Source organism: Schistocerca serialis, chromosome 1 (assembly GCF_023864345.2).
Source record: "Schistocerca serialis cubense isolate TAMUIC-IGC-003099 chromosome 1, iqSchSeri2.2, whole genome shotgun sequence".
NCBI lineage: Eukaryota > Metazoa > Arthropoda > Insecta > Orthoptera > Acrididae > Schistocerca > Schistocerca serialis.
In genome coordinates this window covers 629,239,530-629,267,447 of record NC_064638.1, presented here as the reverse complement: position 1 = coordinate 629,267,447, position 27,918 = coordinate 629,239,530, and the positions used below count along the sequence as shown (strand labels likewise).

The following is a 27,918-nucleotide window of genomic DNA, read 5'->3' as shown; positions in this document are numbered from 1 at the left end:
GGGCATGTCATTAGTGAAAAAGGAATTAAAACAGATCCTCGATTAATTTCGGCAGTTAAGGACTTCCCAACACCACAACGCGTTAAGGAGGTACAAAGTTTCATTGGTCTCGCCTCGTATAACCGAAAATACGTTCAAAATTTTGCTGAAATTGCCCGACCCTTAACCCAATTATTAAAAAAGGGTGCAAAATTTCATTGGTCTGAAGATTGTGAATCTGCATTTCAAACCCTTAAAGATAAGTTAACACACAGTCCAGTATTAGCCTACCCAGATTATAATAAAGAATTTATTTTATCCTGTGACGCAAGTGGTCATTCAGTAGGAGTTGTTTTGAGTCAGAATATTAATGGCGCCGAACACCCCATAGCCTACGCTTCGAGACAACTAACAACGGCAGAAAGAAATTATTCCACAACGGAGAAAGAATTGTTAAGTGTTATTTATGGTATCAAATACTTTAAATGCTACTTGTATGGTAGAAAATTCAAGGTCATTACAGACCACGCAGCTTTAAAATGGTTGCTTGGATTAAAGGATCCATCTAGTCGTCTTACCCGTTGGGCCCTATGTCTTTCCGAAATGGATTTCGAAGTTATCCATAAACCAGGCAAAAAACACACGAATGCAGATTGCCTAAGTCGGAAAATAGCACTTTTGGAAGCAACAGGCCGAGATACTGAGGACTGGAAAAAGGCACAAGATGAGGATACAGAATGTAAAAAATACGCAACTCAAAAACAATTTTGCTTTGAAGATGGTGTATTATGCCGTAAAACAAAACTTGGACCGCGAATTGTTGTTCACCAACACCTTAGACAAGAAATAATGGCAGAGGCCCACGATCATATCCTTGCAGGACACAGTGGACAGCGGACAACCGAAAGACGAGTAGCAGAGCGATTTTGGTGGCAAACCAGAAAGCAGGATGTTGCGCAGTACGTTCGTAATTGCATTGCGTGCGCACAAAGAGCTGAACTTTCTCGTTCAAAAATACCCTTACAGAGGCTCCCCGAGGCTTCATGTCCGTTTCAAATCTGCGGAGTGGATCTCTACGGGCCTTTTCATAAAACACCTGCTGGTAATATGTATGTTCTTACAATTATCGATCACTTTTCACGCTATCTAGCTATGGTGAGTCTCCCAGATCAGCAAGCAAATACAGTTGCCCAAGCTTTAGTTAACAACTGGATACTTAAATTTGGAGTACCTGAAGCTATTATCACAGATCAGGGATCTAATTTTATGTCTGAATTAATGAAACAGCTATGCCACTTATTAAAAATACGCAAATTACGCACAACTCCGTTACACCCTCAGTGCAACGGGCGCACAGAAAGAGTTCATCGGACAATTGGCAAGATGCTTAGTTATTATATTAACGAACAACATTCTAATTGGGATACGTATTTACCAATAATCGTGTCGGTATACAACGCCAAAACGCATGAAGCCACTGGCATGTCACCTTATGAAGTGGTCTATGGGAGAAAAATGCCGTCCCCTTTTGATGTAATCAGGCAGAAAAACGGAACAGTCGGAGAAACAGTAAGAGATTTCAGTCGAATGATGAAGGATGTATGGAAAAAGGTTCAAAAATCTAATACAAAGGCTTTGGAACGACAGGAAAGATTAGGTAATACCCAAGCTAAATATCCAAATTACAAAATCGGTCAGTGGGTTATGCTTTCAACTCCTTATATAGCCAAAGGAAAAACGAAGAAATTTGTAACAAACTACAGAGGTCCTTTTCAAATTATTGAGATCACGTCACCAGTCAACGTTAAATTGCAACTGCCCACCCGAACTACCATTGTCCATGCAAGTCGTTTAAAACCTTTTAAGGGCGCTCCAGATGTAATACCTTCAACAATAGTGTCTGCTTTTCCGAAGGGTGGAGGAAGTTCCCGTAAAGGAAAAGGAGTGGCCACGCCAGCACAACATACAGACATGGCACCATACAATCTTCGTTCAAGGGTGCGAATGTCCTAGTTGAATCTTAGTAGACTGTAGTATACATATGTAAATAATTAATAAATGATAATGGTTTATTTTTTAAGAAAAAAAGTTGAACGTAGAAACAGGTAGATCTTGTAGTTAACAAAGTATTTCCTCTTTTCTTTATTGTTGTTTTTACTAGGTTCGTAGGTCTATAACCATGTTTGCTTTTTTCAGAAAACGCCATGCAAGCATTTCCTACACAAAACCTGTCCTACCTCAATGACTCCCTTGACAGTTCCCTTCTGAAGTCATTAGATATGTTCATAAACTCACAGCAAGGCAAAATTGATGCCAATGTTATGATGCAACATGTCTTAAAATTAAAAGGTGAACGCAAAACTAAAATTATAATGCTAGGAACGGGAATATCTGGAACCTTTGTGTTGGTGTTTCTGCTTTGTACAGTTTTCTTTTATTTAAGACGAAAAAATAAGCCAAATAATAATATACCACTTCATCAAATCCCTGTTAAATGGATACCACATTCTTAACTGGTGTACTTCAGTAGTTACTTTTGAGCATTAGTGTATTAATTTTTTTTATTGTACTTCATTCTTTATTAAACAGTCTCTTGTTAAAATAAACAATACTGTAGAATAGATATTCTACAGAACAGAAGAGACAATGACCATGAAGTCAGCAGTTCCACATAAGCGGGCGCTGTCGATTCAGCCGTCAGGGCATCGCCCGACCGGCTCACGTGTTTCTCAGTTGTCGCATGTGAGCAAAGGCCCTCGCCTACATTCCAAGAGCCAATGACCGACGTCAAGAAGATTCTTCGAGAAGCTTTTCAACGTGACGGAAGAGGCAATGACCGGCTCACGTGTTTCTCAGTCGTCACATGCGATCAGAGGCCCCCGCCTACATTCCAAGAGCCAATGACCCAGGTCAAGAAGATTCTTCGAGAAGCTTTTCAACGTGACAGAAGAGGCAATGGCCGTGAAGTCGTTCACCTCCAGTGAACTGAAGTGAATAAATACACGAGACGCGGTGGCCCCGGGAGTTGAAGACAGATGAAGACAGTTGAAGACAGATGAAGGGAGATGAAGACAGAGGAAGGCAGATGAAGACGGGGACGAAGACGAAGACGGAGACGGGGACGGAGACGAAGACGAGAGACGAAGGAAGAAAAGAAGAGCAGCAGTAGTTTTCAGTCAGTTTCGGTGCTGAAGACCGTCATGCAAGAAGAGACTGCTTCATACACAGACACACCAAGTCCGCCGCTGTAATGGAATAGCAAGCAGCAGCCGCGACGCCAGAAGACAGAAGTTAAAAGGTATTTGAAGTCTGGTTTTTACATACCCGGGTGACTCGTGAGGACGGGAAGGAGACGGCCTCACATCAGTAGTCACCTGTGAGCTGGGATGAAGACCTGACAGCCGAAGACTGGCAAGCGGGAGTCCGTGGTTCGAGTTCGGGACACTGGCCTTGCCTCGCCGCGCCGCTCCGCTGGTCGACGCACAACACACGCGGCCGCTTAGGGAAGAGAAACACTGGGACGTCACGTTCAAGGTATCACCATCCGATGCACGACGTCGCTCGCAATAATTAAACGGGCCACCTCGCGCTGCGCGTCTCCGGTCAGCTGGGCGAGACGGCGACACGAGATACACACCGCTACGCGTAATCAGACGCCGCCGCCGCCGCCGCCGCTGCCGTAGCAGAAGGCTACGCAAACGACACGGCTGCCGCTCTCCGAACCAGAACGTCCCAGTAAGATACAGTTGTACGAAACTTTCAATAAAAGTTATCTTATGTAAAAATGATGTTTCATTCGACCTCATACCCGAGCCAAGGAAGAACCCACCCTGCCCACATGTTGTAAGAGGGAAAAGTTAATTTATTTAATATTTTCACCTTGACAGAATGCTTTAGAATGCTCATCCTGACAACTGACAGCATCAAAAGAGAAAACCCAGTTACATTGAGTGACAGAACTGTCACATTTAGTAACACAACTGTTACATTTGATGTCAGAAGCCGTTATAGTTGATACATTTAGTGTCAAAAGCCGTTATAGTTGTTACACTTTATGCGGTCCAAAGAGAAGTTAAGTCCGAGAGTGCCAGGTCTGGACTGCAGGGTGAATCAGGCAATGATGTCCAACCCAATTTGGCGATGTGTTCCAGGGTTCCCAGACTTGTGTATGGGCTTGCATTATCCTGTTGGAGCAAGATTTCTGCTGGATTCTTGTCCGATCGAACACATCGGAAACGGTTCTTGAGTTTATTCAGAGTATTCACGTACGCCTCTGAATTGATGGTTGACCGTCTTGGTATCACATCCACGAGAATGACACCATTACAATCCCAGAAGACTGTCACCATGACTTTTCCGGCAGAAGGGGTTGTCTTGAATTTCTTCTTTTATGGTGTATGAGGATGATGCTACTACATGGACTGCCTTTTTGTTTCCGGTGCAAAGTGGTGCACACAGCTTTCGTCCCACGTAACGATCCGTGACAGAAAGGCCTCTCGCCGGTCTCAAAACGGTCCAACAATTGAGATGAAATGGCCTTTCTTTGAATCTTGTGGTCCGCTTTGAACGTTCGTGGAACCTATCGTGAGCACCTCTTTGAATATCCGAGAGTTTCGATCATTGCAGATGCTCTTCCAATGCTGACCGACAATTGTAGAGCCAATTGTTGAGTTTTAAAGCGCCGGTCGGCACGAATAATGGCATGCGCACGATTCAGTACGTCTAGATCAGTGGCTGTGACAGGACGTCCCGAGCGTGGCTAATCATGGAGCTCTGTTTATGCATTACCTGAGGCTGTAACTTCTTTTACCCATCTCCCAACTGTACTCCTATCAACTGCAGCATCGCCATACACTGCACACAAATGTTTATGGGTGTTCATCAAGGTTTCTTTTTCTGCACATAAGAATTCGCTAACAGCACGTTGATTGTAACGTGAGTCGTATGTAGACGTCGTTTTGACGCTGTACTACGGCTCTGCCATTACCAGAACGGTTCGAAACTTCACCGGTGCTCAGAACAAACGTCAAATGTGTCTATGTTCTTTAACGGCTTAAAAAAAAATATGGGGCATTACTTATTGAACGATCCTCGTACTTAACCATATCAATGAAGGAGACTAAAGTAGAAAGTATTGCTTTTTGACATACCTCGTATATGCAAGTGATCCTTCTGGTATCAGGAAATACGTTACATTACTGTTCAAAAATTAAGTGTGAGAGGGAAAAGAAAAAAAATGGAAAGAAAAAGGCCAGTTAAAGCTAAGATTTTTCCGCTTACCGAAATAATGCTACTTGTTTAAGAAAAGGGAACTACCAAAGGTAACGGAAAAGAATTGCATGACACACAATGCCTCAGTCATGTTTGTACTTCAGTTGCGAACAGCCTGTAGTCTCTCAGAAAATTTTACTGCGTAATGGAACAAAAATATCACGAGGACGCACAGGGAAAACCTCGGAAACCAATCAGTTACAGACGATAACCTCTGGTAACGGGACACGAGTGAGTCATTTTGAGGTCTTATTGGACGGTCCCGAGACCAAAACATATTCTTTGACTACATTAGCATGACAAGTTCCTCAAGAGTGGTAGTTTCGCAAAAAAACTGTTTATGAATGATCGGAGTAGACTACTTTTTTGGCAGACGTCCCACGGTGTGTGCCCAGCACTTTGGAAGGTACGGAACAGCCGAATATGCTATCCCGAACAGTTTCAGGTACATCGTGGAAAAGGAATCAATTCACAAGTTGTGTCGGAGTTATTACATGGAAAGGTGTCTTGTTTAATGAGCGTATGGGATTTCACGTCAGTTTTTCGTGAACTCAGGCATAAAGTCAACGCCTAGGTAAAAGAAAATAAAACAGTGCAACAACCTGTCCGACTTTGCATAGGAGGGCGAGCTTAAAGTAATACTTATGAATTTTTACGTGAAAACTCATCAAAATTTTTAAAGAAAACAAATATTATTAAGATTCCATATCTTTATTCTTTATGTCTGCACATTTGCAGCCCTCTGCCGCTATAGAATTCCGAGTTGTAGCGTGTAACATGGCGGTGTGTAACGTGACTATGTCGGTGCGTGACAAACTGCGTGCTGTAACCGAATTTCGAATTGGAAGAGTGCGTCCTCACATGGAACACCCCCTCCTTCAGCACGACAATGCCGAACTACACACGAGTGCTGCGACATTTGCAACAAACGGATGCCTGGGGTACACTGCCATTGATCATACTCCATACAGTTCCAACTTGGCCCCATCTGATTTTCATCTGTTTCTAGAACATGAAAAACACCTTCCAGAACTTCACTTTGATAATGATGAAGCGGTGCAAGCAGTGCTGAAGTTGTGGCTCCGATAACAAAGTCAGACTTTCGACAGTGACGTTATCAACAAACCGGCCTCTCGTTGGAAAAATGCGTTCGTCGCCGGGGTATTGTGTCGAGAAATGAATGTTTAGATATGAAGAATAAAAACGTAGAATGTTAATAACATTATTTTTATTGAAAAGTTTTATGAGTTTTCGCATAAATTCGGAACACCACTCGTATATACAGGTCGTCTGCAAATTCTCTTCATGGACGATAATCCCTTCAAGACGAGCTGCTCTGGTGAACATATGTCTCAGTGAGGACATCCACTGCATGGGCCGACCAGCGGGGTCTTCTGATCTGAATACTGTGGAGTATGTGTGGGAGGCTCTGGGAGGAGGAGCTGCAGCCCGTCAGCCAACACTCTGCACAGTACTTTGTCGGGCCTAGCGCACTTGAAACCGCCAAGAAGCCAGTGTCACGTCCCGCCCCGCAAGTGTAGCAGCAATGGTTAACAGTATCCCCTATTGTTGTTACTGAGAAACATCTATTAAGGTTTTGCTACATTTCTTGAAAAGCATGTCTTTGGCTTCATGGCAGTTCTAATTGTATTTTTTGGCACTGTGGAATGCTAAGTGACTTGCAGTTATGCCATGTCTGGCAGCCTTTCAATATAATAATGAGTGAATACGTGAAATCGGCTATCTACATGATCTGTTAGAGCGACTGTGACGGAAAATAAAAGAAGAAATGTACGAATAGAAACATACATCCGCTCCACCAATTCATAAATTTGTGCGAGAGAATCATCAAACACGCTCTAACACGCCGAAAAGAATCATATGTCACATGAACAATAATGAAGTTACTGGAAGTGTAGTATTTTATTTACGGATAGTACGTTGTTTTGAAATGAAAGTCAGCGAGTGGTTTCAGAACCGAAAATGGTTATTTAGAACTTCCTTTAATGAGTTAATTAAGCTGAGCGAGTTTTTTTTCGAGCAAACACATCTTTCTATTAGATACAAGAAGCATTTTGGAATAGAACATAATCGATGTCTCTGGCTCGTTCAATTCGAAACTTCATAACAATTTCTACGACATCGAATTCCTTTACTCTAAGTTGTCAATTAGATAAACATTTTCAGTAAACAAACGTCAAGACATAGCGCAGTTGTAACGTTTAATTAGAAACGCGTTGAAATGTGTCTGCAACTTGGTATCGTTAAGGTAAGTTATGAGTTTAGCATGGATTGGTTGGTTGATTCGGGGGAGGGGACCAAACAGCGACGTCGTCGGCCCCATCGGTTTAGGGAAGGGTGGGGAAGGAAGTCGGCCGTGCCCTCTCACAGGAAGCATCCCGGAATTAACCTGAAGCGATTTAGGGAAATCACGGGAAACTGAAATCACGATTGCCAGACTCAAGTTTGAACCGTCGTCCTCCCGAATGCGAGTCCTGTGTGCTGATCACTGCGACACCTCGCTCTGTGGATTTTGCATATTCAGTAATAGTTTTCGATATGGAAATGCGACTGAAAATTATGCGTCTGCATATACAGAGCAACATGAAGACTACAAATTTGTGGTTGAAGTATGCAGAAGCGATGGGAACGGCAAGCATTTCGACTAGTTCCGAGCAGTTAGAAGAGCAAAGAATTTTGTATCCGACCTTCTTTGCAGGTTGCTATTCCGATAACGTCTGTCCACAGTGTGATGCGGCCGGACGCCTACGAAACACAGTTACGTACTGAAATCGAAGACACTAATCGTTACCTTAACGAACGTTACACTGTGAATATGGATGACAACGGAAAAACCTTAATCTTTTATTTCTGTAAATCGACACAGGGGTTGTATTTTGGTCTGAAAGTACCTGTAGGTAGTTACGTTGTTCCGTGGGCTGTGGGGTAAGTTACGTAAGCTTTATACGACGTTACCTGAAGTCTCAACTATCTAGATATGTAGCTTCCCCACATATTCGGGAAGAAAATGATTACGTTGCAATGAAAAGAGACGATGTATCACCACGTTTCAGGGTGGACGTCACAATTGCGCTGAACAGTTCCCTTAATCGTGCACTTTTGGATAGGACTTGTTGCATGTCCTCCTCAAAGTACGTACCCCATACGGATTAAATGTTTCCTCTACAAATAAATGACATTTTTTACTTGGCAGAAGGTTGTGATTTGGACCATTTGTATAAAAGATGGTGGAAACTGGTTATGCTGTCGGATCTAACATAATCTAGCTGGCGCGGAAAGCTCGAAACAGAATATAGTTAGGTGCGTGACACGGTGCAAGTATTTAAGTTTATCAATAATTCTACGTAAACTGATAATACACTCTGTCAACGTAAGCAAAAGATCATTAACTCCCGGCTCGGATTCTGTAGCATATTAGTACATCGCCAAAATTTGTTAATATTTTTAGAATCCTTGTATTTAATGAAGCAACAAATTCAAATTTTGACACAGATAGATAAAAACAAATGAGTATTTTTGCCCGACTTTGTTATTTCCTAGATTAATGCAAGATATAATTGTATCTGTTCCGGCAGCCACACTTGAATTAATGATTCCACAGGCACTCAATTAAAATTCTGTACATTACCATTTTGACTGAAAGGGTGTACTTTCATATAGAGCCAAATTCTCATTATCACAAATCTGTAGTTTCTTTTTTGTTAATCGATTAGTACTCTATATGTGTGTTTTTTTTAAGAAAGCTTATTGTTCTATTTTGCTACGATAGCTGAGGTAGTGCTTTGTGCACTTGGTCTCTGCAGTGCTCTGTGTTGTCGATGGGTCTGGGAGGAACTTGGTGGACCATGCAGAAAAAACAGTAATTAGCGCGGATACACACACACGACTGCAGCAGACCAGGTCGTTTCCGCTGCTGGGCTGCCGCGCTCTTTGTTTGCACACTAAACACAGCGCTTTTTTTTTTTCGGAAAAACGCTTTCAGTTTTCCGGTTTGGTGTGGCAGATAGGTCATCTGCGTACCACTGAGCTGTATTGTTTACTGTTACATTTAGTTGCATTTATGTTCCCATGCGTGTGCCGCCTTAAATAATTCCAAACGTTCGCTAATGTCAAAATATTCTTGCTTCGCCAATGCTTATTCACCTGTAGCTCTTACGTTCGCTTCTCTGATACGGTGTACGTCTTCCCAAGCCGTTAGTATGTAGAGCTCTGTTATTCTGGCAAAAAGAACTGTTCTCCTCGAGGAGATATTAGTTTAATGTGTCATAGACAGAAAGGAAGAAATATTGGGGTTTAAAGTCCCGACGGTGACGACGATGACGATGACGACGACTTAATTACAGACCAGAACCAATTAGGAATAATTTTCACTATAGTACTGAAAGCAAATGGCCGTGCATTTTCAAAGAAACCAACTCGGCGTTAGCTTTAAAGTATTTTGCCATAAAATGATGTTGTGGTGGAAGCAATACAACAAAGGGTGGCAAAAGGAAGGAATATATGAGAAGTAGAGAAGGCTTTCTTCAACAGTATTGTGCATGGCTGAATCGTGGGCTGTTGGGTATCCGGTGAAGAAGAAAGTGGAAAATTTGAGATGTGCTGATACGAAATAGCGTCAGATACTTAGTGGATGAATAAGGAAGAAAGGTAATGGTGTTAAAAACAACTGACTCATGAAAACCTTGAGTAAAAGAAAGAATGGCACAGCAGAATATCTGCTGCGACACCCAGCTAATGCGAACTTGATATACAAGTGCGGTAGAGATGAAATATTGTAATGCGCGGCGACGAAGGTTACAATATGTGAAACGAATTGTGGAAGATATTAGATATAATTAGGAAGTAATTTTGGTAATTTCAGCTACTCGGTATCAATCCGAAATATGAGCAGCAGTCGGCACCACAGTGACACAACTAACTGTTACAAATCGGTTACTTCAAGGGCAGCTCCGAGACAGACACTCTCTAGCGTGCATTCCACTGGTCCAAAACCACCGCCATTTGCGACTTCAGTGGTGTCAAGCGAGAGCTCATTGGAGGGCAAGGTGGAGGTCTGTTGTGTTTTCTGATGGAAGCTGGATCTCTCTAGGGCGAGTAATGGCCATGAGTTGGTTAGAAGGAGACGAGTTGATGCTCTGTAACCAACCCGTCTGCGCGCTAGACACACTTCACCTACATCTGGAGTTGTGGTATGGCGTGAGATTTCGTATGACGGTTACCTCACGCACCATGACTGCAAATTTGTACGACAGTCTGGTGGTACGACCCGTTTTGCTCTCATTCTTGAACCGTATTCCAGGGGATATTTTTGAATAAGACAACGCTCGCCCACATACCGCTGTTGTAACCCAACATGCTCTACCGAGAGTCGACATGTTGCCTTGGCTTACTCGATTACCAGATCTGTCTCCATCGAGCACATATTGGACATCATAGGCCTACAATTCCAGTGTCATCCACATGCAACAACAAACGTCCCTGACCGATCAAGTGCAACAAGCATGGATTTCCTTCTGCAAACTAACATCCTATACCAGCTATTCTTGCATTCAACATTCTGTTCAAATGGTTCAAATGGCTCTGACCACTATGGGACTTAACTTCTGTCATCAGTCCCCTATAACTTAGAACTACTTAAACCTAACTGACCTAATGACATCACACACATCCATGCCCGAGGCAGGATTCGAACCTGCGACCGTAGCGGTCGCGCGGCTCCAGACTGTAGCGCCTAGAACCGCTCGGCCACTCCGACCGGCAATTCTGTCCATTACACCGGTTTTTAATGTACCAGCATTTCACATTTGCAGTGGCTTATTTCACGCTTACATTAACCGGTGATCTTGCAATGTTAATCGCTTAAATATGTACCTAGACCAATGGAAACCCGAAATTTCATCCCTCTACATTAATTATTTTTTGGTGTTGCGATTATTTTCCGTCATTGTATTTGGCAGTTCCTCATTGAGTTCAAGTTGGAACCATCATCGCCGGCCGCTGTGGTCGAGCTGTTCTAGGCTCTTCAGTCCGGAACCACGCGGCTACTACGGTCGCAGGTTCGACTCCTGCCTCGGGCATGAATGTGTGTGACGTCCTTATGTTAGTTAGGTTTCAACAGTTCTAAGTCTAGGGGACTGATGACCTCAGACGTTAAGTTCCATAATGCTTAGAGCCATTTGAATTTGGAACCATCATCATTATCTTCTATATATGTTTTACTGTGCCTGTTACGCACACATAACTGGTTTTGGCCTCCCGATATTTGGTTGTCCTATTTTCTTTTTTTTGTATTTTCACAGTATTTCATAACATTTTTACTAGTCTGTCTTCCTCTCATGCTACTGCTGTGCTCTTTCCGTGTGCTTTTGTACTCTATTTTTTCATTTAAAGACATTAATATTAAGCCGGCTCGTATTTTTGTATTTTGCTTTCTATCTTGTGTATCCTGCTACATGTCCGAGAAGTCTTGTTTCCGCACTCTTTAGTCTTAGTGTGTTCTTCTTTTTTTGTTAGCCGTGTTTCGCTTCCGTACATTATAACTGGAAATGAAAGCACTTTGTGAAATTTCAGAATAGTTCTCATTCATCACTTTCCTTTGTCTAACAATACTATTCATTAAGTTAAGCTTCTCTGTGTTATGTTGAAAGTCAAGAGATGTTTTACATCCCAGTGTTTGAAATGTATCACTTGCTCTACTATTTTCTCATTTCGGACTTATTTGGTTATTCCCATAAAATGCCATGATTTTTCTTTCGTTATCAGATATCCGCAGTTGTGTTAAGCATAGATTATTTGTGGTTGATATGCTGCTCTTTGTAGATTTACGCAGTGATAGCAGTAATTATTTTGTTATTTGCAAATAACAGCGTCCAGTGCATAGTCTGCAATTTTATGATTAAAGTAATGAAAAGGGAGTTTATTTATCCATCACAAATGAATTTCGATTAAATAGGGGTTCAGAAACACAGGTGATAAACTGCACCCTCCTCTTAGATCTAGGTGGATGCTCTCTTTATCTCGATTGCTTTTGAATAAGATAGATATATGCGACTCTTCATACTCACTTTCTACGACTTTTTAATGTTTAAGAAAGTGGAAGAACTAGCCTCTTTTGATACGATCAAAAGCTTTAATAGATTTCCTACGTTTTTCAATAAATTGAAACTAGTTGTGTTACCAATACATCTCCTTCCTCTTCTGACTCTTGATTGCTCTTCTTTTGACTTCAGCAAACTTACTGATTTTTCTTATAATGGTTTAGCAATATATTTTGCAGACTGTGTTCAATACGCTTATACCTCGACAGTTTTCGAATTCTGACCGGTCTCACTTCTTGAATATAGGGAGTATCACTGCGTGCTTCCACTGCTGTGGAATGTATTTGTTGGAATCTTGCAATATATTATTTGTGCTCGCTGCCCTTTCCTGTTAATCACCATCACGGTCACAGTTTTATTTTTTCAACTGCAGCTACTAAATTAATCCTAATTCCTCCATTTCGGCCATTGGAAGGAACACATAGAAAATGTTGTGGTGAAGGCTAACCTAAGACTGCGTTTTATTGGCAGGACACTTAGAAAATATAACAGATCTACTAAGGAGACTGCCTGCACTACGTTTGTCCGTCCTCTTTTAGAATCCTGCTGCGCTGTGTGGGATCCTTATCAGATAGGACCGACGGAGTACATCAAAAAGTTCAAAGGAGGACAGCACGTTTTGTATTATCGCGAAATATGGGAGAGAGTGTCACTGAAAAGATACAGGATTTGGGCTGGACATCATTAAAAGAAAGGCGTTTATCGTTGCGACGGAATCTTCTCACGAAATTCCAATCACCGGTTTTCTCCTCCGAATGCGAAAATGTTTTGTTAACATCGACCTACATAGGGAGAAACGATCACCACGATAAAATAAGGGAAATCAGAGCTCGTACGGAAAGATATAGGTGTTCGTTCTTTCCGCGTGCTATACGAGATTGGAATAATAGAGAATTGTGAAGGTGGCTCGATGAACCCTCTGCCAGACACTTAAATGTGATTTGCAGAGTATCCATGTAGATATAGGTGTAGATGTAGACGACATCAGTCAACTGTCTACGAAGGGTCAAGACTGAATCTCCTTTCGTGGCTCTCGTCTTAGCCGATCCGCAGAGTAGAGAAAAAGATCCCAAGCCATGTGGTGTCTCAGTGTGTCTAGTTACTAATCTTCTAGTTACTAATCTTCTGTTTCCATATGCTGTAAAGTACTAATAAAACTGACGGAGTTCCATCTAATAAACCAATGGTAGATAAGTTTCGAGTATCGACCGTATAAGAAGGAGGGTCGTCCTTCTTATAGCATCACTAGTCCTCACCGTCCTAATACGATTTGAAATGCTAATGCAGGTTTTATCAGCAGCCTTTGGCGAAAAGATCGTCGTCTTCCCTCGGATCTTTACCTAAGCTCACGAAAAATATTTCCGTAACACTCTTGCACCGAGGATGCTTACGAGTAACGAATCTAGCACCGCACTTCTGAACTGCTTCAAAAAAAAAAAAAAATGGTTCAAATGGCTCTGAGCACTATGGGACTTAACATCTGTGGTCATCAGTCCCCTAGAACTTAGAACTACTTAAACCTAACTAACTTAAGGACAGCACACAACACCCAGTCATCATGAGGCAGAGAAAATCCCTGATCCCGCCGGGAATCGAACCCGGGGAACTGCTTCGATGTCCTCTTATAAGAATGCGTGATGGAGATCTCACACCTTTGAGTAGTATTCTAGACTGTTTCTCTCAACCTCTTCCTTTATAGATGCGCTACACTTTATCAGAATTTCCTTGGTAAACCATAGTCGGTCATTCGTCTTCCCTACAATCGCTCTCATGTGCTCTTTCCATTACACGCAGTTTAAGAATTTTAGATCTGTGTCAAGGATTGCATCATTATTGCTGTATGTGAACGTTACAGAGATGTTTTTCCTACCCATCCGCATTAAATTAATTCGTATTTAAAGCGATCTGCCATCCATAGCATCGAATATTAATTCTGTCAATAAGAAGTCCTATGAAGTCACTAGGTGACAAAGCTTTTCCGTACACAACAGCGTCTTCAGCAAACAGTCTTAGATTAATGCCCACCCTATCGCACAGATCGTTTATGTACATGGGGAACTGAGCGGCCTGATCATATATCCGTGGGACACTCTCGACATTACCTTTGTCTCTAATGAACTCTCACCGTCCACAAGAACGTAATTGTTTCTCTTACTCAAAACGTCTCCGTGTCACTCATATAGCTGAGAAATTATACCGTATATTGTATCTGCAAATACACTGACCAACCAGAACATTGTGACTACCTACCTAACAGCCGCTGTGTCCACTTTTCCCACGGATAACGGCGGCGACACGTCGTGGCGTGGAAGCAATGAGGCCCTGGTAGGTCGCTGGAGGGAGTTGGCACCACACCTCCACACACAAGTCACCTAATTCCCGTAAATTCCTGGGAGGGGGCGATAAGCTCTGACTCCACGATCAATCACATCCCCGACTTGTTCGATCGGGTTCAGATCTCGCATGTTGGAGGACCAGCAGATCAAATGGAACTCGCCACTGTGTTCCTCGAACCACTCCATTAAACTCCTGGCCTTATGACATGGCGCATTATCTTGTTGAAAAATGCCACTGCCGTCGGTGAACATGATCATCAAGAAAGGGTATTTGTGGTCTGCAACCAGTGTAGGATAACGCTTGGCCGTCATGGTGCCTTGCAATGCTCCACTGGATCCATAGATGCCCACTTGAATGTTCCCCAGAGTCTCCGGCCCGTAATACAGGCTGAAAGCTGTTTCCTTGTATGACGTCGGATTCGCGCCCACCCATCGCTATGACGAAGAAGGTATCGGGATTTCTGAGACCATGCAACGCTCTGCCACTCCGACAACGTCCAACGCCGATGGTCACTTGCCGATTTCAGTCGTAGTTGCCGATGTCAGGGTGTTAACATTGGCATGTGCATGGGTCGTCAGCTGTGGAGGCCCATCGTAAGGAGTATTTGGTGCACTGTGTGTTCAGGCACACTTGTACTCTGCCCAGCATTAATGTCTGATACTAGTTGCGCCACAGTTCGCCGCCGGTCCTGTTTTACCAGTCTGCACGGCCAAAGACGTCCGACAGCTATAGTGAAGCGTGGCTGCACAATCCCACGACGTATGGACGTGGTTTCAGACACTCGCCTTAGCACTCCTCGAACGCCCGACAAGTTGTGCAGTTTCCGAAATGCTCGTGCTGAGCCTCCGAGCCATTACAATCTGCCCTTGGTCGAACTCAGACGGATCGCGTGTCTTCCCCATTCTATACCAGGACGGCACGCTCACTAATACTACATGCCCCATGCGTGTGTCTGACCAGCAGTCATACCTAGCGCACTTATGCTGCTATCGCCTGGACGGGTTTATAGCGATAGTAGATCGGTCTTCATGATGTTCTGGCTGATCAGTGTATATGAAATGTCTACTTTGTGTGGCCTGTCCCGCATTATGCTGCATATATTAGGTTTGTGCATAAGTTCGTAGCGTTTTTGTTTTGCATGTTGGTATTCCGCTTGCTGTAAGTTTATTTATAGATTCTCATATTTATTTGTAGTTCACTGGTGCTGTTTGAGTTTACTAATTGTCGTTTTATAATTTGGAGATAATGAGTGGAGCTGAGGACACTAGAAAATGGAGTGCCACGTGGAGAATTCGGAACATTTACGACGTATTCTTCTGTTTGAGTTCAGTAGAGAGGTTATAGCAACGGAAACAGCCAGAAACATTAGCACCATATATGGGGAATAATGACCTTGGACAGAACTCGGCAATTTCCTTTCCGCCGGCCGGTGTGGCCGTGCGGTTCTAGACGCTTCAGTCTGGAACCACGTGACCGCTACGGTCACATGTTCGAATCCTGCCTCGGGCATGGATGTGTGTGATGTCCTTAGGTTAGTTAGGTTTAAGTAGTTCTAAGCCCTAGGGGACTGATGACCTCAGATGTTAAGTCCCATAGTGCTCAGAGCCATACTCTTGGGATCTGAAACTGCCCCTAAAAGACGTGAGAATCAGCAATGCTCAACGGTGTGTGGATGTAGAACGAAATGGAAATCAGTGCATTGAAGACATGTAGTGTGTACTCACAGAACTTGTGGCTCGGTAATTGAAAAACGAAATGGGAAAAGATTCCGGATCAGTCCCGAATTCAGATCTTCTGGAGGGGACGGCCAAAGAAGACTGAATAACCAAGTAAAGGTTAACGTTGTAGGAGTCGGGCTGTGGAATGCCGTGAATCTGAATATGATAGTGAGACTAGGAAATAGATTAACGAAAATGCAAAGGCTTAATCTGGATGTGGTCAGTGAGGTGAAATAGAAAGATGCGGATCCCTGATCAGACGAATACAAGTTAGTGTCAACAGCAGCAGAAACTAGTGAAACAGAAGTTGAATTCGTCGCGAATAGGAAAGTAGGGCAGAGTGTGAATTATTGTGGACAATTTTCTTCAGAATCGGCAGCAAACCAACGCCAGCAATAATAGTTCCGTATACATGCCAATGGCACAAGCATAAGCAGAAGAGATAGGGAAAATAAAAGTATTTAAGGATAGATACATTGCGTGTGTATGTCAGTATGTAAAGAAACATAAATATCTAATACTAATTAGTGAATGAGCAATGTAGCAGGGGAAGGAACAGAGGACAGAGTTACGGGAGAACAAGGGCCGAGGCTGGAAACGTACCATCGGACTTCCGGAAAAATACGACCACACAGTCCCGAAGATAGCAAGAGGAGACAAGACCAAGAATTATAGCAAAATCAGTGTAACAGTTTATTATGTAAACTGAAAGTGGAGGGGGAGAAAGGAAAGGAAAGAGAAAGAGTTACTGGTGTCAGCAACATTATGACAAGACGCGGAATCAGCGGCGACGAGTGACAATGTGTGCCGGACCGAGACTCGAACTCAATGACTCCTACGTACTAGGCAGTACGTGAACCACTGCGCCATACGGAGACTGTTTTTACTGTGGGCGATCTGAGCTCCATGTCCTCTATGTTCACTACTTTGAGACTCCCGCAGGAGGTCGTAGGTAATTGTGCATCGGCACTGAAGATGGTAGATTCATTGCCCATTCAGACATGTCCGAAAGGACGGACACCACGTATTCATACAATCAGCAGTTTCTAACAACGATAATAACATAAGAATGGGCAAGAGAATTAAGGATCTGTTAGACGATCGATTTGGCCTTAGGAAATGTAAAGGTACGAGAGAGACTATTCTGACATTGTGACTGATGATGGAAGGAAGAGTAAAGAAGAATCAAGCCCGCCCGATTAGCCGTACGGTCTGACGCACTGCTTTTTGGGCGAGAAGGCGTGCCAAAAGTGGTTCAAATGGCTCTGAGCACTATGCGACTTAACTTCTGAGGTCATCAGTCGCCTAGAACGTAGAACTAATTAAACCTAACTAACCTAAGGACATCACACACATCCATGCCCGAGTCAGGATTCGAACCTGCGAGCGTAGCGGTCGCTCGGCTCCAGACTGCAGCGCCTAGAACCGCATGGCCACTCCGGTCAGCCAGAAGGTGTGCCGGTCCCCGGCTCGAATCTGCCCGGCTAATCTGTGGACACCTTTTAACCCTGTGGCACATAGCGTCCACTACAGTGGACAGCTGTTAATGGTCGCTTCTTTGGCATTTTCTGTCAGTCCTGAGGCTGCAAATGCGCACAGTTCACGGCAGTGGGCACCCCTTCTGGTGTTGTGTCCTTCATGTATTTGCAGCCTCATGACTGATGAAAACGCCAGAGAATTCACCATTAACAGTTGTCCACTGCAGTGAAATTCATGCACCACAGGCTTAAGGCGGTTTTTCATCTGACTCGGTGAATGCGAGCTAGTTCAAATGGTTCAAATGGCTCTGAGCACTATGGGACTCAACTGCTGAGGTCATTAGTCCCCTAGAACTTAGAACTAGTTAAACCTAACTAACCTAAGGACATCACAAACATCCATGCCCGAGGCAGGATTCGAACCTGCGACCGTAGCGGTCTTGCGGTTCCAGACTGCAGCGCCTTTAACCGCAAGGCCACTTCGGCCGGCCGCGAGCTAGTTCCCCTTATTCTGCTTCAGTTACACTATGTCGGCGATTGCTGCGCAAACACTTCTTCCACGTAGGCGTACAGCGTAAGTACTCTACCACGCAAACGTTGGGGCTACACTGGTCTGGTGTGAGACGTCCCCGAGGTGGGAGGGGAGAGGGGGATTCCACTGGGAGCCGTACCGCACAATAACCCTGGGCTCGGTGTGGGGGGTGGTGGGGTGAGTGGACTGCTGTAGCCTGGTGTGGGGTTGTGTACCACTGCGGGCTACGGCGGGGACGAAGCCTCTCCGTCGTTACTAGATCATCAATTCCATACAAATCAATACAATACAAAGACGAATCAAGTCACAGTTCACAGTTACAGGATTTGTCGGCCTAGAGAAAGCGTTCGATAATGTAAAATTGAAAGAGTGTTCGAAATTTACAGGAAAAAGGTTTAAGACATAGGAAAATACGGGTAATATCCAGGGTGAGTCACTAACTATTGCCACCAAGAATAACTCCCAAAGTATTATAGGAGCTGAAAAGTTTGTGGGACAAAAGTTGCATGGGACAACGGGAGCCATAATATGACGTTGGTTTTTTGTTGCTCGGTCGAGGTCGCTTCAGAGATATGAAGGTCGACTTTGTTTTTATAAATGGAATGCTATCGTTTGGTACTTATTTTCTGGTAGCGGTTATCGAGACGAATCAATTTGTGTGTAACAATAAGATGTTTTAAGGTCAACGAAGGTCTCAAAGGTGGCATGAACGTCCATTTACAGAAAGTGTTCGAAGTGATAACCATTGGTACCAATGTAGTGCTGCAATCTTCTTATCATGGACTGAATGGTGTTCCTTATCACAGCGGCACTTACCGAAGCACATGCTCTGACAATTCTCTCTCGCATGTATTCAGGTGTAGTTGGAACGTCTTTATAAACAACGTCTTTTACGAATCCTCATTAGAAAAAATCCTGAGGCGTCAAGTCTGGCGAACGAGCCGGCCAAGACACATCTCCTGCGCGTCCAATCCAACGATTTGGGAATTGTCTGTGCAATCATTTCTGGTCATCAGCGAAAAATGTGCCGGACACCCATCGTGTTGATACCACATTCCTAAAGGTATTTCTTCCAATAACAGATCTAATGTTACTTGCAGGAATGTGTAGTAATTCGTACATTAAAATTTCCTTCTATGAAATAGAGGCCTATAATTCTGTTCTCCAGAATCCCACACCACAGATTCACCAAACATGGTTTTTGGTGTGTAACTTGCCGCAGCCAACGTGGATTTTCAGCTGCCCAATAACGCATGTTATGCAAATTAACATTTCCATGGTTCGTGAATGTAGCCTCGTCAGTAAATAAAATCAAATTAATAAATGTGTCATCCCTCTGAACGTGAATTTGAGCCCATCGTCAGAATTCAATATGACTCATACAATCCCTACCAGTTAATTCTTGGTGGAGACGGATATGGTAAGGACGATATTTATGGCGATGCACAACACGAACAACACTATTCTGGCTGATGCCAGATTCCCTTGCGATTTGATGCAAAGTAACACAAAGGTCTCGAATCACAGTGGCAAGAGTACCAATTTCCGTTTCCTCGTTAGTAACTTTCCTTTGCTGGATATGTTTCCGAAGCGTTAAAGATCCAGTTGTTCTCAATTTATCATACACAAATTTAAATGTACGACGTGTAGTGAATGTTGAGGATATCTTTCAGCATATAAGTCTCTAGTTGTCACTGAATTTCGTGGGCATTCTCCATAAATAAGAAGCATATCGACTTGTTCTTCGAAGGAATACATCATTCACATTCGCTTGATTCGACGACACTAGTCTCACTGTTCCTATTAGTGTTGTATTGCCAAACGGTCGAATGGTGTTTACATGTCAATGGCACGTTAGATGGATACGCCGTATTCGGCGAATATTTATTATATGCACGATTTACGACAGAGAATTGTCAGAGCATGTGCTTCGATAAGTGCCGAAGTGATAAGGGATACCACTCAATCCATGATAAGAAGATTGCAGAACTGCATTGATATCAATGGTCATCACTTCGAACACCAACAGTAAATGGACGTTCATGCCACCTTTGTTACCATCGTTGACCTTCAAAGACTTTACTGTTTCACATCATTGGATTCGTATCGATAGCCGCTATCAGAAAATAAGACTCAAACTATAGCATCTCATAAAAAAAAGAAACAAAGTCGGTCTTCATATCTCTGACGCGACCCCACCTAGCAACAAAAAATCAACGTCATATTATGGTCCCCATTGTCCCATGCAGCATTTGTCCCACAAACGTTTCAGCTACTATCATACTTTCGGAGTTATTCTAGGTGGCAATAGTTAGTGACTCCCCTGTATAATGTCTAAAAATGTAATAATGGAAGACCACAATAAAAGTGCTGGAATTAAGAATTTTGTAAGACATGAATGTAGTCTTTCGCCTCTACTGTTCTACATGCACATCGAAGAAGCAAAGACGGACATGGAAGGAAGGTTGAAGAGTGGGATTAAAATTGTGGGTGAAACGACGTCAATGATAAAGACTTGCTGATAGCATTGTCACCCTCAGTTAACGTGAAAAAGTATTGCACTGCCTGTTGAATAGAATAAACAGCCTAACGAGCAAGCAATATGGATTGAGAGTAAGCCTAAGAAAGATTATACTAATGAGGAGAAACAGAAATGAGATTAGCGGATAAACTTACCATCGAAATTAGGGACCACGAAGTAGACGAAGCGAAGGAAGAGGAAGATGCACGGAGGAAGGATGATACAGAAAGCAGACTCGCCCAGGGGAAGAGGCCATTCTGCCCAAAAGGAACCTACTAGCATCAACATGGGCTTTAAATTGAGGGAGAAATTTCTGAGGATGTACGTTTGCAACATACACTGCTGGGGGGGAGGGGGGGGGGGGTTAGTAAATGTACTGATAATGGTTTCACCGTCGTCCAACAACAGATAGCGTAGTGGCATAGCTTCTAGGCGGCATCTGTGTCTACCCTTTCACAGAGAAAGCTCGCAGCCAGAAGGGTCAGTGTGATGCGAACGTGTGTAGCAAATGATAAACCACGCCACGGGAACGCACTAGTGCTTCCTTGCAGTCAAATAAGTCACTTTGAAAGGGGTCAAATTGTGGCTTTCCGAGCGGCGGGATGGTCTTTTTGGGAGAATTGCCACACAAGTTGGACGTTCTGCATCGTTGTGCACTGACGCTGGTGTTGGTGGTCAGGAACATTATTACATCCGCAGACGAAGTTCGGGACGTTCAAGCAGCACAGACGCCAGCCAGGTTCGTCATATTGTAATGGCAGGAGTGGTAGGTTGTACAAATACCACAGTACAGATAAGAGAGCTTGTGAGCCCGAACGCTTCAACATAAACCGTCGCGAACCAGTTACCAGCAGTGGGATTGTGGGCACACACACCTCTAACTTGTCTTCCAGTCACGCAACAGAATCGACGTTGGCTGTTCGACTGGTGCCTTCAGAGGGTTGGAGTGGCGCGCCGTGGTCTTCAGCGATGAAAGGTGATAGTGCCCGCACGCAAGTGATAGTCGTTTGCCCTTACGACATAGTCCTAGCGTGAGCTGTCTCGTAGAGTTAAAAAATGGTTCAAATGGCTCTGAGCGCTATGGCACTTAACATCTGAGGTCATGAGTCCCATAGAACTTAGAACTACTTAAACCTAAGTAACCTAAGGACAACACACACATCCATGCCCGAGGTAGGATTCGAACCTGCAACCGTAGCGGTCGCGCGCTTCCAGACTGAAGCGCCTAGAACCGCTCGGCCGTCTCGTAGAATGCATCCTTCTAAAGCCTTATGGTCAGGGGGGTGATAAGCTACAACTCTCGTTCACCATTGGTGTTTCTGGAAAGGACACTAGCCGGCCGTTGTGACTGAGCGGTTCTAGGTGTTTCATTCCCGAATCGCGATGCTGCTACGGTCGCAGGTTCGAATCCTTCAAATGGTTCAAATGGCTCGAGGCACTATGGCACTTGACATCTGAGGTCATCAGTTCCCTAGGCTTAGAACTACTTAAACCTAACTAACCTAAGGACTTCACACACATCCTTTCCCGAGGCAGGATTCGAACCTGCGACCTTAGCAGCAGCGCGGTTCCGGACTGAAGCGCCTAGAACCGTTCAGTCACAACGGCCACAGCGGCCGGCGGTTCGAATTCTGCCTCGGGCCTGGATGTGTGTGATGTCCTTAGCTTAGTTAGGTTTAAGTAGTTCTAAGTCTAGGGGACTGATGACCACAGATGTTAAGTCCCATAGTGCTTAGAGCCACTTGAACCATTTGGTGAGGACACTAACCACCGCTCGGTAGGTGGAGAATGTTGTTAGACCCATTCTTTTGCCATTCTTGCAACGGGATGGTGATGCGTTGTTCCAACAGAGGATAATGCTCGTCTACACACTGCCCGTGAAACTCAATGTGTAGCAACTTCCCTGTCCAGCACGATCTCCGGACTTGTCTCCAGTCGAGAAGTGACTCATGTGACTCATCAACTAACAACTCTTACAGAACCATATGAACATGTCGAGCAGCCGTGCCTAACTTATACCGGGACAGTATTCACTATCTGCGGATCGACTGGATGCCAGAGGCAGCGCCTGAATTGTTGTCCATAGAGGCCACACAACGTAGCGATAAGAATGTTTTAGCATGGGTCGGTACCTGGTACCTCAGAACCGCTTGTGATATTAATCTGTAAATATAACCATTTCATGTACTCCTTATGCTCTGTTGCAGCGATAAATCCTGACTGAATTGGAAATCGCTAAAAAAGCGTAGGCTGGTAATTTTTTTCCCTGCAATGTAGCATTGTATATAAACGTTTCGTTTGCGATATTGTTTGATAGAACGATGTTTAAATGTTTAAATGTGTGTGAAATCTTGTGGGACTTAACTGCTAAGGTCATCAGTCCCTAAGCTTACACACTACTTAACCTAAATTATCGTAGGGACAAACACACACACCCATGCCCGAGGGAGGACTCGAACCTCCGCCGGGATCAGCCGCAGATACCAGGTGTACCGGTATGAAATGAGCGTTAAGATACAAATGTGTCGATAGGGAACATTTGTTGTGAACGAGCCTTTATTTTATTTTCTTTTTGTTTGGTTGGTATGACATCTGTCAAAGATATTTAGTATACATCAAGTCATGGAACAAACAACATCATATGTTTTCATCGTGTTAACAATGTGGAATTTTGTACCAGAAAGTGATGATTTGCGGAAAGCATTAATTTTTTGTTTTCATTTGAAAAAAAAAGTGCTGCAGAGTCGCATCAAATGCTTGTGGAGGCATATGGTGATCATGCTCTATCAGAAGCAACTTGCAAAAGATGGTTTCAACGGTTCAGAAATAATGATTTTGATGTAAGAAATGAAGAACGTGGAAGACCACCAGAAAAGTTCGAAGACGCCGAATTGCAAGCAATATTGGATGAAGATGATACTTGAGTCAGAAGAAAATGGCAGCAATGCTAAATGTTGCACAACAAACAATTTCTGACCATTTGAAAGCTATGGGAAAGATCCAAAAGTGTGGAAAATGGGTGCCACATGAATTGAATAAAAGACAGATAGAAAACCGAAAAACCATTTGTCAAATTTTGCTTCAAAGACATGAAAGAAAATCAATTTTGCATCGAGTTGTTACTGGCGATGAAAAATGGATTTATTTTAAGAATCCTAAACGGGAAAAATCATGGGTTAATCCGGGACAACCATCAACCAGATCGATTCGGCAAGAAGACAATGCTCCGTGTTTGGTGGGATCAGAAAGGTGTGGTTTATCATGAGCTTCTAAAACCCGGTGAAACTGTGAATACTAATCGCTATAGACAACAAATGATCAATTTGAACTATGCATTGATCGAAAAAAGACCAGAATGGGTCAGAAGACATGGCAAAGTAATTTTTTACACGACAATGCACCTGCACACAAAGCAAAACTGGTTCAGGATACAATCAAAACACTTGGCGGGGAGCTGCTGCCTCACCCGCCGTATTCACCAGACTTGGCCCCTTCCGACTACCATTTGTTTTCATCAATGGGACACACATTGGCTCGGGAACTCTTCGATTCCTACGAAGAAGTCGAAAATTGGGTGTCTGATTGGTTTGCTTCAAAAGACGAACATTTCTAATGGCGTGGTGTCTACAAATTGCCAGAAAGGTGGTCAAAATGTATAGAAAGCAATGGTCAGTACTTTGAATAAAATGTTTTTACTTTTCAATTCAAATTTAGTGTTTCATTTTCACAAATAAACGCTCATTTCACACCGGTACACCTGTTAGAATGGTGTCGAACATTAGATGGTCATGGTGGACCTCATCAAACTAGTTATAAGACTGATAAAAAAAGCCAGCATAGTGCAGCAATCTTCTTCCGACCCAGTCATCCGTCGTTTTTCTAAGTTAGCGATAGTCTTTATAAGAAGCCAAACTCGTTCCTCACCTCTGATTCTGATAAAATTACCCTCGACAGAGCGTTCAAGTATAATCTCCGTTCTGCCTTCTCCTCCCGCGGCACTGCACTGCTATTCTACCCACATCGACGTCGTAAGAAGCCTCTGCGGCAGTGGGGCTGAACCTCGAGTTAAGCTGACCGGTGTAGGTATTGAGTAGCTGCTGCTTCTCGTAGGCGGGCGCTCCGCCCAGCGAGGCTGCGGCGGACAAAATATTTGCAGACGCGGCGCGGCTGCTCTGCAGAGTCAACAGCGCGGCGGCCCAGCCGAGACAGCTTGCGGCGGCGCTGAAATATTAAGCGGCCGCGCGCAGGGTGCCAGGGTGCGCGCTCCGGCACGTGGCACTGCAACATCGCGGCTGTCGACGTGCAGCAGCGACAAAGTGTGAAGGGTCGCAGCACGACCGCGGCACTGCCTGCTGGGTTTCATTACCTGCAGTGGGGTGCTGTGCTGTGCTGTGTTGCCGTAAAGACGAGCGAGCGCTGCCGGCGCGCGGCACTCGCACCTTCAGCACCCACTTTCCAGTGCCAGACGGGTCACTCCGCAGACGAGGAGCAGCTGCTTCGCCGCCTTTACAGCGTCTCCTCATCCTCTCGTACACTACAGTCACTTACATTGATAGTGATGCTAATAGCAAAAACATTCGGGTCACTTTACTGTTCGAAACCTTTTACAGTTACTTGTTTGATGAGTATTTACGTAAAACGGCTATACATGCCTGTAATTAAGGACCAACCATTACGATATTTATTACCAACAATCCTCTGCAGCATGAAAGTAACAGAGTGTTCACCAGTACAATATCAGAACGACAAACTAACTCCCTCTGGTGAATCTAATTTAGCCACAGAAAGGAGTGCAATACTCATCTACACTGAAGAAACTGGTATAGGCGTACTTATTCACATACAGAGATATGGTTCAAATGGTTCAAATGGCTTTGAGCACTATGGGACTTATCATCTGAGGTCATCAGTCCCCTACAACTTAGAACTACTTAAACCTAACTAACCTAAGGACATCACACACATCCATTGAAACGTCCCCTTTTTGAAGAATTCATACAAGACTGTGCTTAAACTGACATACAATATTTTTAGCGCAACGCAATCTGACTTTCAAAAATCCCTACAAAAGAATGGCCCTGACTAACATTAAACTATACCTTTCAGAAATCACTTCCCTCACAAAAATCTTCATTACACGAACTACTGCAATACAGCGAGCGCCACTACTGCCGGCTAAATAAAAGATTCAAACTACGGAAGGCACTAACTACTGATAGGGATAGTTAGCAAATGAAAGATATTAATAGAGAACAAACAATGTATTTACCTTAATAGTCATAATATATGTAGCAGTTCATGACAAATTACAAAACTCCGCCATCTCTCTCCCCACATCCACCACTGCTGGAGGCTCACCTCCAACTGCGCAACGTTACGCGCTGTTCACAGCCAGCTGCCTAACACTACAATGGCAGACAACAATGCAAACTAGCCACAGACTGCACACAGCACAGCCAGTGATTCTCACACAGGGCGCTACGTGGCGTTACCAATAAGAAAACCTAAACAGCCTACTTACACCATGCCCGAGGCAGGATTCGAACCTGCGACCGTAGCAGTCTCGCGGTTCCGGACTGAAGCGCCTACAACCGCACGGCCACCGCGGCCGGCCACAGAGATATGTAAACAGGCAGAATACGGCGCGGATCGGCAACGGCTATATAAGACAACAAGTGTCCGGTGCAGTTGTTAGAGCTGGTATTGCTGCTACAATAGCAGGTTATCAAGATTTGAGTGAGTTTCAACGTGGTGTTATACTCGGCACACGAGCGAAGGGACACAGCATCTGGAGGTAGCGATGAAGTGGAGATTGTCCCGTATGACAATTTCACGAGTGTACCGTGAATATCAGGAATCCGGTAAAACATCAAATCTCCGACGTCGTTACGGCCGGGAAAAGATCCCGCAAGAACGGGACCAATGACGACCGAAGAGAATTGCTCAGCGTGACCGAAGTGCAGCCCTTCTGCAAGTTGCTGCAGATTTCAATGCTGGGCCATCAACAAGTGTCGGTGTGCCTACCATTCAACGAAACATCTACATCTACATGATTACTCTGCAATTCACATTTAAGTGCTTGGCAGAGGGTTCATCGAACCACAATCATACTGTCTCCCTACCATTCCACTCCCGAACAGCGCGCGGGAAAAACAAACAACTAAACCTTTCTGTTCGAGCTCTGATTTCTCTTATTTTATTTTGATGATCATTCCTACCTATGTAGGTTGGACTCAACAAAATATTTTCGCATTCGGAAGAGACAGTTGGTGACTGAAATTTCGTAAATAGATCTCGCCTCGACGAAAAACGTCTTTGCTTTAATGACTTCCATCCCAACTCGCGTATCATATCTGCCACACTTTCCCCCCTATTACGTGATAATACAAAATGAGCTGCCCTTTTTTGCACCCTTTCGGTGTCCTCCGTCAATCCCACCTGGTAAGGATCCCACACCGCGCAGCAATATTGTAACACAGGAAGAACGAGTGTAGTGTAAACTGTCTCTTTAGTGGACTTGTTGCATCTTCTAAGTGTCCTGCCAATGAAACGCAACCTTTGGCTCGCCTTCCCCACAATGTTATCTATGTTGTCTTTCCAACTGAAGTTGAATTGACAGCCTTGAGAATTGTACTATTTATCGAGTAATCGAATTCCAACGGATTTCTTTTGGAACTCATGTGGATCACCTCACACTTTTCGTTATTTAGCGACAACTGCCACCTGCCACACCATACAGCAGTCTTTTCTAAATCGCTTTGCAACTGATACTGGTCTTCGGATGACCTTAATATACGGTAAATTACAGCATCATCCCTGAACAACCTAAGAGAACTGCTCACATTGTCGCCCAAGTCATTTATATAGATCAGGAACAGTAGAGGTCCCAGGACGCTTCCCTGGGGAACACCTAATATCACTTAAGTTTTACTCGATGATTTGCCGTCTATTACTAAGAACTGCG

General features: G+C 43.9%; 1 protein-coding gene across 1 annotated transcript in view; it reads right to left on the bottom strand.

Annotated features, from left to right (window-relative positions):
- Positions 1 to 25,477, bottom strand: part of LOC126419675 (otoferlin-like) — a 468,560-nt gene extending 443,083 nt beyond the window's left edge. Inside the window, exons 1-2 of the mRNA XM_050086891.1 lie at positions 25,290 to 25,477; positions 24,974 to 25,175 (exon numbers count right to left, since the gene is read on the bottom strand). Coding sequence (XP_049942848.1) covers positions 24,974 to 25,175; positions 25,290 to 25,477 — 390 coding nt within the window. The remainder of the gene's footprint in view (positions 1 to 24,973; positions 25,176 to 25,289) is intronic.
- Positions 25,478 to 27,918: the final 2,441 nt, after the last annotated feature.